At 42.4% G+C, this 12,122-nt stretch overlaps 1 protein-coding gene across 1 annotated transcript in view; it reads left to right on the top strand.

Annotated features, from left to right (window-relative positions):
• The window catches only part of LOC122793960 (arf-GAP with coiled-coil, ANK repeat and PH domain-containing protein 2-like), a 930,687-nt gene that overhangs the window by 220,578 nt on the left and 697,987 nt on the right, over window positions 1-12,122 (top strand). The window contains exon 6 of the mRNA XM_044062015.1: window positions 17-68. Within this exon, the coding sequence (XP_043917950.1) occupies window positions 17-68 (52 nt within the window). The remainder of the gene's footprint in view (window positions 1-16; window positions 69-12,122) is intronic.

Genomic DNA, 12,122 nt, shown 5'->3' with positions numbered 1-12,122 from the left:
TGCATTTGCTTTCCAGGAGATGGTTTTCTGTGCACAATAACCAGTTGATCTACCAGAAATCAATAAAGGTAAGGCATTTTGTAGATTAACACTGAAATCATGCAAGTCATTTCTGGATGATGGATGAGTGCAGTAAGTGGGAGGAAAGTTGTGATTTTAATCCAAATGAAAATGCAAGTAGTGTGCAGTCTGAGTTTTTTTTTTTTTTTTTTTTTTTTGGTCTGCCCTGTCCAGGAACTGAATGTTACTAGTCATAGGAAAACAATAGTATTGGCAAACAAATGGCAAGAGTATTTCAGGGGTAGCTAGGGAAGCTTGCTAGAATTATCTATTTGTGATTAGTGTCTTTAATAGCCGATGAGGTGCACCAACTAACAGGCTAGTCAGTCAGTAGGCTGCTGTTCAATTGAGAAAACTATTCCTCATACTTTATTATTTGTATGTATTATAGAATTAATGTTAATTGCCCTGGAGGCATTATTTAATTATGCCTGCAAGGTTTTTTTTGTAAAATAGCCCAGGGTTATGCACCTTTTTCCTACTAGTATACAAGCTTTTGTGTCATCTTCTACCTATTCCTGCTGTACGTGCAGCGTTAGAGACCATTTAACTGCATTGTGTGAGTGAATCAGGACAGACAGAGGGGTAACATGGCAGTCACTCTTAGCTCCCCTTATTGTTGTGGTTGTTGCATGGCTGGTTAGACCTCTCTACTAAGCTAACTACTTCCAAGCTGTTATACAGCATCATGATGAGGTCTTTTGTTTGAAAAAAAAATGTTTTGGGACTAGTGCATGGCTTTGATAAGCTTAACAGAGTGACATAACAGTATTCCATGGAATCTTTCTACATTTAGTGTAAACAACTCCAGCCACAATGCAGATGCTACTGTCAGTATGCAGTAGTATTTCAATTTAATTTGAATAACTGACAAAGCTTGTGGTACCACCACCTGTTTATCATTTAACTAACACCATAGACAAATGAGATACACAGCAAACTGCTCAGCTGGAGACTTACAATATTTTACTGTGCTTCTTAACTAAAGGGTAAATTATCCTAACTAGTCAGGTTTGTGATAAATTTGAGTCTGCTCTACAGTGCTACCTGCAACGTGTCTGCTTTAAGACAAGAAGCAGAAGTAAGTTTCATATTTTCTTAAACTCGCTACGCTTAGCATTACTGACACAGCTGTATGCTTTTGCATCTTTAGAACCAAATGCAGTTCACAACAGTCTTCTTACCATAATTTCTTTGAACAAATGCAGGAGCATGTATAATGTATGAAATGACAAACTTGAAGCACCCTTACATATGAGACAGTGGTGCAAGGATAAGAATGAATCGGCCAACTTGTACAAGTAGCATAAAGGCATACAACTCAGACTACAGCTCAGGTGATCTGAATTTCATTAATTGCTTGACATAGTAAAGGTGGCTGGGTGTATGCATCCTTGGGGGGGGGGGGTGTTGAGTCCCACAGGCTTGCTCCACTGCTGTACTGACACAGTCACCACTTGAGGGCAGAGACATGTTGTGAAGTGTAGAGCTGATGCAGGGAATACATGGACATAATCACCCAAGTAGTCCTGGCAGCATATATAGAGGAGTGCACTTGGTGGTCCTTAAGATGAAGCAAATGTTCAAATCATCATCATCATCCCTTTCATAACAAAAATGTCCTCATAGCCAGGATGCTGGTAAGGGCAGGAACAACCCTGATATCTTACTGTTTGAGTGGCCCTGTTGGAAAGTTCTTATCCATGTAGGCCTGGAGACTTCCTACCACTGAAGAACAAATGGGTGTAAGCAGAAGGCCTGATGGTAGGAAGTAGGAGGGGTAAAAATGACTTGGAGGTGCATAGGATAGATATAGTATGATTTTACAATGGAGGATGAAGCCCATTTGGTTAACTAGGACTGAAAAGGTATCCAGATAATAATATGCAGAATGCATGAGGTACTGTATGGTCTTTTACATCCAGTGTTAAAATCTGGAGTAGTTTAATGTATTTGGTGTTTGAACGTGTGTCATCACTAGAATGTCTGAATAGTATCTAATTATGATGCTTTCTTTTAAGCTTTATTAAGGTGGGACTAACACCCCCTTGTCCATTCCATGCAGTATGTCATTGTACGTTTAAGCTGGAGAGGTGATGCGAGTGGGGGGGTCCTTACAAAAGTGTAAGAGTAAGGTAACTAGATCCTCGTTCATTTTCATTCCCTTATAATGGCTGTTAACACTAATGTTGTGTAACTGTCATGCCAAGTACATTTTAATAAAAGTGGTACAGGAATACAAGTTATCCACAAACACACTATAGCTCTATGAAATTATACAAGTGAACATTGTTATGTTCAAAGGCAGAGGAGAACAGGATATGAACCCCCCCTGTTTAAAAATGTAATTAAAGATAACATAACTAGATGTTAACATACTGTTATGGTGTGGTAATGCTTAAGTGTTATTACAAAAATATCTTTAAGCATCTTTTGTACTCTTGCCAGTTTCAGTAAGGTAATGGCAAAATCTGTAGAATTACATCTCCTCATGCTGATTAAACTGCCTAATGGTCATTTGGTTGCTGATTTATTTTGCATTACAACAAAATATCTGCCCCCCCATAGACCTCACCAAAGTTTCCTTAGTTTGTGACTTCAGTGGGGATTACATTAATAAAATGTGGTTGGATACAGTGCTTTGCCTTCCAGAAGGAAGATGTTAACATTTTGTCATCAGCAGTTGTGTCTCCACGAGGAAAGAAGGTTGTATTTTTTTTTTTTTTTTTTTTTTTTTTAGAGAATTGTAGCCAAACCAAATGTGTGTTGAGTTGAACAAAAATCTTCATACAAAGACTGATTAACAGAAGGTGAGGAAGATATGTAACAGCACAACAGAGAAAGCCCACCAGCAGTATTCCAGGATGTCCTTCTATTCCCATGTTGCAGTATTCTACATATGGGTTTATCCCTTCAGTCTTGCGTACGTACGGCCAGTATCCAAAAGCTTTCAGTCCCTCTGTGGTGTGTCAGATGTAGATGAGATTTCATGGGCCATAAAGGTGACGTTGGCAAGCACCAGCCCTCAGAACTTTTCAGCTGCCAGTCATACGCCAGGTGTTCCTTTTACCGCTGATGTATTCGTTGTTCAGATAATTACCCCATTGGGGACCCTTTTTCAGTCCTTCTAATTTTGATTATTGCTTGTTAATGTCATCCAGAAAGGGTAAGTGTCAGTGTGGACACCAGATCCCTCATAAGGGCACCCATAATAAGTACCTTTTCTGTTTGGGAAAATCTCATGACCATAAGGCCTGCCCTATTTGCCAGGTGTTCATACCAAAAACTTTGCGTAGTCGCTTGCATGTTCTGAAATTATACCTCGAGAACCAATGTCTGAAACTTCTCGGGCTTAGGATGGAGGGGTCTTCCGATGTCCCCATAGAACCGCCAAAAAATAAGGCCAGGACCTTATAGCCTTAGACTACTGCTAAGCCTCTTCTGGCGGACTCCCAACCTGTGGCCGACATAGGCCTGGTTTTGGAATCGGGTTCAGGATCTGCCACTTCAGAGGTCGTGGGCACCTCTAAGGATGCTGCACCATCCACAGATGAGGGCATGTCCGCTGAGGCTATCCTGGTGCCGCTAGCCGACGCCGGGGGGGACCAGTGTTTCAAGGGGAGTCGTCTGAGCCTTCTGAACCCTTGTAGTCACTGGTTTCCAGACAGAATTCCACTGCCCCTCTTAAAAGAAGGGAAAAGAGAAAACGTCTCCCCCTCTTCAGAAAGCATATCTGATTTGGCAGGCTTTCAGCCAGAGTCTTTTCAGTGCCTTCATGGCAATGAGGCATACATCTACTTTTACCTCCACCTCTACTAAGCACTAGGCCGCTGCCTACAGATCACGCTCCCAGGGAAGCGGAGGTCCTTTCAGATTCCTTTGAGGAATCTCTTTCCTACAACTCCCAACTATGTTCACCTTTGGGATATGGATCCCCAGAAAAAGTCACTGGACCCTGATTCTCCTTTGGAAGATCTGACCTTCAGTGAGACTATTAGTTGGATGAAGGAACACTTTAAATGGGATTCCTCACAAATTTGTGAGGTGCAAAAGAGGTACTATGACGTCATTCAAATGGAAACCCCTAGCCCATCTGCTGTTCCTCCCATCCTTCCTGCCTTCCAAGTTGCCTTTTCTTCTGCATCTCTGAACTCTGACTCTTGCCTCACGCAGACCGGATAGGCTTTACAAAGTACCTGACACTGCTAAGCATCTGATAAAGTGCCCACTGGCTTACCCAGCCACTATATCTGTTGCCACTGACAAAGCCACTAAACTCTTGCCTGGTTTGGAGGCCCCAAGTTATTGGCTGGAGGTGGCTAATCTATGTCATTCTGACTTCAATTCTTTTTTGGTACAGCTAGCAGGATATGTTCTCAGTAGTAATGCATTTTTTTATCAAGACACTTGTTACTTACAAACAAAGGGTACAGCAATGGGGGCTTCTTTTGCCCCCATTTATGCCGATCTGTTTATGGCATTTGTTGAAAAACAGCTCATTTATGATATGAGAACAACATTTATTTAGAATACATTGACATTTGGAGACGTTTCCTAGACGATTGCTGGATGGTATGGAAAGGAGAGATTGACATGTTACATGGATTCATATCTTATGTGAATAACAACTCATGGGGATTACAATTTACTGTTCATTATGATTTTAACAGTATCACGTTTTTGGATGTGACCATTAATAGATTACCAGACCATACGCTGAGTACTGAAGCATTTAGAAAATATCCCCAATATAGTACCATTCTCCATGCGTCTAGTTTTCATCCTCCACACATAGCCCGTAACATTCCCAAATCGCAATTCATTAGAATAAAACAAATTTGTTCTGATGATTCTTCATTTCAGAGCCAAAGGAAGGATCTTACAAACAGATTTAAAGCCAGGGGTTATGGCATGGGGTATGTGTTGCAGACAAGCAATTTGGTTAATTCAACCAATAGGGAGGAATTTTTGAGATACAAAGATCATAACGTCACAACAACACAACCTATTAGGTTGGTTACAACATATGCCAGGAACATGGTCAACTTAATTGAAAGTGTCAGGAGACATTGGAACATATTACAATATGATGATGAGCTAGCTCAAATTATACCCAACAGATGTCAATTTTCATACTGTAAAGGCAAAAATCTTGGTTCCTGTTTTAATCATTATAAACATGGGTCTATGTATCAACCTTCTCAATACATACAAACTACTGTAATGGGGGAGCCATTAGTTGGCTGTTATCCATGTGGGCAGTTGTATCCACTGTGATAAGGTGGTCAAATCTAAACAATTTTCCAGCCGCAATTGTTCGGTAGTTTATGATACACAGTTTTTTTGCCAATTGTAGTACTGATTGGTTAGTATATCAAGCTACATGTACCTGTGGTTCTTTTTACATCGGTCAGACTTCCCGTCCATTCAAAATCAGAATTTCGGAACATATCAGCAACATCAAAAACAAAAAGGCGTCCAATGCACTTTATAAACGTCATCTGACACATACTGTACTGCCAGGTTTTCATTTATGGTTATTGATATTGTAAAGGGCAATAAATCCAATAAAATGGGGTGGCACTCTATCTTAAATAACAAAGAAAAAAAGTGGATTGTGAAACTGGGTGGGTTGTTCCCTCCCGGTTTGAATGAACAATTCTAGGATGGACCAGTCAGCCTCGAGATATGTGTATTTAATGTTTAATTAAAGTTGTATTATTTTATATTTTTTGCACTGAGGAAGGCTGTGATATTTTTCCGGCTGAAACCGGTCTGATTTTGTTCAAATAAAGTGGATCTTTTGTACACAGTATGCTGGCTCTTTTTCTACTGGGTTTTCACATTTGCTTTTGAGCCGTGCATCTGCCTTTCACGCAGGAGTGCTGTTTTGCCTGTCAAAAGATTTATACGTCTGCTACCTTGGCTTTCAGAGCCACAAACTATCAGATCCACATGGCCAAGTACACCTTGTCTCTTTTAATCTGCCACCAAACATTTGGCAGATATCCCTGACTCCCCTGCCAAAGCATCACTGTCCTCTCTCCTGGCTCTCACATCCAAGGTCACCAGACACTCCAAGTGTAGCTATGATGCTGCTGAATCCTCTGCCAGGTCAGCAGCATCACCATCTGCCTTATGCAGATACTCCTGGCTTCTCCTACAACCCCTACCAGATGATTTCAGGGCAAAGCTCACTGATGCTCCCCTGGACAATGCTGCACTGTTTGGCTGTAAGGTTGCAGACCTCTTTAAACCTCTGCAACAGAAAGGAAAAGAGATGTAGGACCTTAAACATTTACTGGTCTCACTAATCCCCAAGTTTCACAGGAATGATCCTGCCAAAACACAGTTTATTAGGAAGCACTTCCGGCCCGCTCCTCCTTCTAGGCCTCGTAAGTCCACCAGAAAACAACCTCCTCTGCCTAGAGCATGCACTGCCTCCAGCCAGAGACCTCCCTTTCAGGACAGGGCAGGTAGCATCTGACTACCTGCCAGTCTTGCCCCCCCAACCTCCCACTGTACCTCTGTCTGCCCGCCTCTTATTGTCTCCCTCTTTGAGCTCTCCTCACCAAAGACAAATGGGTCCTGTCCATCTTCCAAAATGTCTACTTCATGTCATGGCTCTCCCCTCCCTTATGGAGGGGCATTCCTTGACCTCCTACACAGCAGCTGCACCTCTTACAACCAGTGCTGCAGACACTGTTAGACCAGGGCACTATAGAGTCAGTTCCCTCCTCTGCAAAACAAAGTGTTTTTTTATTCAAGGCTCTTCCTGATCCCCAGAAAAGACAGCCCATGGAGACCCATCCTTAGACGTCTCTTACCTCAATCTCTTTCTAAAAGTACCTACCTTCAAAATGCTTACCCTACCAGGCCTTTTCCCTCTGATTATCCCACAGGGAGTCATGGCTACATTAGACATAAAATATACTCATCTCCACATCCCAGTCAGGCCCTCCCACAGGAAATACTTAATATTCTTGGTGGGCTCTTCTCACTTGCAATTCTCTATGCCCTTTGGTCTTTCCACTGCCCCCAGAGTCTTTACCAAATGCTTAGCACCTGTGGTGGCTTACTGCAGGACAAAGGAAATACAGATATTCCCCTACCTGGATGACATGCTGATCCTGGCTGCCAGCCAAGAAATACTGCAAGGGCACATCCACTTTGCGGTGACCCGATTCCAGGTAAATCTGCCAAAATCCCATCTTCAACCAACACAGGACATTGTGTTCCTAGTGTGCAGAATACACTCGGACCTCATGGAGGCATACCTACCACTTCCAAAAGTGAGCTCCTTGTCAAAATATCTTCTCCAGTTACTTCACTCTACAGAGTTGACTGCAAGGCAGTACCTCAAACTTCTGGGCTACATGGCAGCCACAATACCCATGCTGCCTTTAGCAAGGCTACACATGAGGAAGCTGCAGTGGTACCTCCACTCAGTCTGGAAGCAGCACACCCATCCTCTGGAGCACATTGTACCCCCTTCTACCATGCCTAAAAAAAGGAAATACTATGGTGGTTGGATCAGGTACAGGCAACTCAGGCCTCCCACTCCAACCACCACAACCCACTCAAGTCATGCACACAGCCTCAGACCTGGGATGGAGTGCCACCCTTGGACACCGACAGGTGCAGGGCCTGTGACCAAATCACCTAAAATCACAACACATCAGTGCCAGGGAGATGAGGGCAATTCTTCTAGCCCTCCAGGCATTTCAGCCTTTCATTCTACAGGGGACTCTTCTGATATGCACAAACAACACCACCACTGTACTGTGGTATGTCAGCAAACAAGGAGGGACCAAGTCCTACCTGCTCTACAGGTTAGCCCTTTTGGTATGAGAATTGGCTACCTCACAGGGGAATCTCCCTGCATGTGACCTACATTCCCTCTCTTCATAACAAACCGGCAGGTTATTTGAGCAGAACCAGCACAAAAACCACAAATGGATGCTGCACAGAGATGTCTTCCTGGATCTGGTCCACAGGTGGGGTATACCTCATGTAGACCTGTTTGCCTCACCATCAACAGGCAACATCCTCGCTTTTGCACCAGGACACCCAAACCACAGGCACTGGCAACAGATGCCTTCTCAATTTCATGGAGGGGGAAATCTATATATATGCATTCACCCCCTTCCCACTCATTCAGAAGGTACTGCTAAAAATTCAGCAGGACAACTCGGAAATCTTGTTGGTGACTCCCTACTGGCCCAGGCAGCATTGGTTCCCCTTACTCCTACATTTTTCCAAGGGCAATCACCACAAATTACCCCCCAGAGTGGACCTCCTCACACAGCACAAGGGGGTCACTGTTCCATCCACAGTGGGAGATGCTGCACCTTACTCTGTGGCTGATGGGATTCTGATCCCATTTAGACACCTTTACATTGAGGACATGCTCAATGTCCAGCAGAAGGCCAGGAAACCCAATACTAGAAAATCCTATCTCTCCAAATGGAAACGATTCTGTATTTGGTGTCATAAAAGATATCTGGATCCGCTTCTCAGCGAACCCCCTCTAGTGCTGTCCTATTTGTGTGAGCTGTTGCAGCCTGGACTGGCTTATTCATCCATCAAAGCCCAGCTGTCTGCGATTTCTGCTTGCCTGCCTTTAGATCCCCCATTAGCATCCAGACTCCCTAGCAAACTCTCTTCCTCAAAGGGGTACTGCACCTTAGGCCCCCCCAGGAAACCCATTCCTCCTCCATCTGACCTCAGCTACATGCTAGAGAAGCTTATGCTACCTTCCTTTGAGCCAGCAAACAAAGCCTCTTTAAAGCACTGCACCTGGAAAACTGTTCTTTTAGTGGCTCTAACCTCAGCCAGGAGAGTGTCTGAGCTCCAAGCCCTTATGGCTACCCCACCCTCTCTAGTTTTCCACAAAGATAGGGTTACCCTTTGGAAAAAATGTGTCCTTCATGCCCAAGGTAGTCAATGACCTGTCCCTTAATCAGGTCATACAGCTAACCATTTTTTTCCCAAACCCACAAGGAGACAGTGAGAGGGTGCTGCATTCCCTGGAAGTTCACAGGCAGATCAGATTCTACCTGCACAACACTAGGTCTTTCAGACAGACTGACCAAATCTTTGTATTCTTTCACCCCAGAGCTCTGGAGAATGCTGTTACCAAGCATACTATATCTAGTTGGATCTTCAAAGCCATTACCTTCTGCTACCAGTTCCATGGTAATTCCCTGCGAGGGACAGTTGAAGCTCATTCCACAAGGGCAATGGCATCTGTCTTCAGGAGCATTCTTCAAGGGTTTGGATACCTCTTCTATCCTGGAAGCTGCTACTTGGTCTTCAGCCCACACCTTCACCAAACACTCATCTCCGAGGCCAGGTCAGGGTTCGCCAGGGCTATCCTGCATGGATTCATGGAATCTGCCTCTAGACCACCACCCCAACCTCAGTGAACTTTGGCACTCACCCATATGCAAAATACTGAAACATGGGAATAGAAGGACATAGAAAAGTTGTGTAAAATCATACCATAACCATAGATGTCCTTCTCTTCCATGTTGCAGTATTCCTTCCCGCCCTCCATCCCCTCTTATCAGTTAATAACTTATCTTTCTGGATGGCAATGATATGGCATTACCCTTACAGAACTGGCTTTGACTGGGGCTGCTGTTCTGAGGGCTGATGCATGCCAACATCACCTTTATGGCCCACGGAATCCCGTCTACGTCTGACGTCTGCACACCACAGAGGGACTGAAAGCTTTTGGATACTGGCCATGCATACGTGAGAATGAAGCGATAAACCCATATGCAAAATACTGCAACATGGAAGAGAAGTACATCTATGGTTAAGATAAGATTTTACACAACTTTTTCTTCTCTGATGTGGAGAGGTGTTATTGTGGATGATGTATGGTGTCATAACTGAGATCATAGTATTGATGATGAACCTTGATGACGTGATTACTGTTTATAGCTGTAGCCCCTACTCAGATAATTCTGTTGCTTGGAAAAATGTGATATGATGCAAATTTTTTGTCTTGTACATAGAAAGGAGAGCTTAGGTCCTCTAGCATATCATTCTGCTACATTGTAATGGTGTGGAAGCTGTGGATTAAGGAAAAGCATCACCCGTTACCCAGTATACCTTAAGAGTCATACATTTAAGGTCTTGCATACTAAGGGACTTCTTAATGCTGTTAACTGCAGAATAGATGATAGTGGTGAATACTCCTGGGTATGTGAAAATGCTTCGTATTTGTTGGTATGTGAAAATGCTTCGTATTTGTTACTTATGTGCTAGGTGCACTCAGGCTCAAGAATGGAGGGCTAGCAAACTTGGAATGTACTTTTGGAGTCCTGAACTCATGTGAAACTGCCTACCAAAAGGGGAGAAAAATAAAACTTGTTAAGGACCTGTTGCACATACATATTTAACTTTGAATTATTATTTTACTTATCAGAATAAAATCACAGGATGGACAATCTTACCCTTATTAACTGAGCTGCTTTTTATTTAAATATTTTAACAAAGTAAACATTTCCTGTTTTTAAGGATGACATGTGAATGCTGCTTAAGGGACTTGCTCAGAGTCGCTCTATAGAACAGTGGAGAATGAGGGTCAGATGAAGCTTGATAGTAGCGTATAGACTAAATTGTCTGTGCCATTAATGTTGTCTTGACAGAATCCGGACTGCAGAGATTTTACCAGATTGATTCAGTGACTGCCTTTCCATATTCTGTACTCTGCGATGTGAAAGATGTAGTGTGACAGCTGAAGTTTTATCCCTGAAAAGGTGCTTTTGTATTGTTAAAGATTCTTCCATAGATGGCTTTGTGAGAATTTTGTGTGTCCCTGCTCAGTTTCACTAATTTAGCTGTGCTGGTGATGGATGGCAATGTAATTTGCTTAAGCTTCCAGTAATTGGGGGGGTGATATAATGGTTAGGGTCTTCTTCTCACAGATAAAAGGTTCAGGGTTTGATTTTGACTTCCGATTACTGGTTAGGCCTTTCTGCAGACCGATAGCCTAGTGTTTGCTTATGATTTATGAACTTAGAATATATAGACTTATTAATGATTAACACAGTATGGAGATCTAAAAACAATAAAAGTTTTAAAACAATCACCCATATTATAACTTCTGAGACTAACATTATTTGCCTCCACTGTAATCACATGGTGTTCACACTCCTGATTAAAAGCACTTCATTGCTTTTAGTGTCAATGAAGGGGAGGACTGGTGGAGACTAGTTTTGAATTTCTGAAGTTTAAACAAATTTGAGTTAGTAAAGAAACGGAAGATGTTGGCACTGTTAGCCTTGCTTTCTCTCTTGTTAAAGATACATTTCTTGTTACTTTGGACAAAGATGATGCCTAGTTACTTATCCTTCACTAGAGGTCACAAACGTAGTTCCTCAGATTCAAAGTCAAAGTAAACTTTATTTTCATTTAGCCTACACAAGTGCACTCTAAATGAAATTACATGCATCAGGCTCAAATTGAGAAGACATATACCTATCTGCATACATACAATAACACATACAATGGGCATACATTCATTATTTCATATTAGATAGGTTATTCAAGGTGGGACAAATCCCATTGCCAGTTTATCTTCTTGCCATCTGATCTTTCTGCTGTACTCATGGTAGTCACTACTGGTCTGGCTCTGATGTTCCTAGATGTAGGACTGACTGGAATTTTTGTTTATACTGATTGGTTACCACTTGTGTGATGATAGCAGGTACTGCCCAGCTATGCCATAAGAGTGGGCCAGTGGATGTTTAACATATGTCAGCACAGCTAGCTGTAATTTAGTAAAGAATTATATGTTGTTTGACTATCAAACTGATATGTGCAGATGCTTATGTTGAAAATGTATTTGTAAAGTTGCTTATGTTAAAAATGTATCAAAAGTGCGTCCTGCTGAAATGAAAATTAATGTACATGTATTACTGTAACTGAATTAAATGTATATGTTTTAACAGAGAATACTGGAAAAGAAGAGGTTAATCATAATCCAGGTGCAGCAAATTGTGGAACAGTTGAAATTAAATTAGGTCACAAAGTTTGTATCTTACAGT

This window comes from Protopterus annectens, chromosome 2.part1, assembly GCF_019279795.1.
Source record: "Protopterus annectens isolate FY-2018-M chromosome 2.part1, PAN1.0, whole genome shotgun sequence".
Classification (NCBI taxonomy): Eukaryota; Metazoa; Chordata; order Ceratodontiformes; family Protopteridae; genus Protopterus; species Protopterus annectens.
The sequence above is the reverse complement of the archived record's forward strand: the minus strand, read 5'-3'. Positions and strand labels throughout refer to the sequence as shown.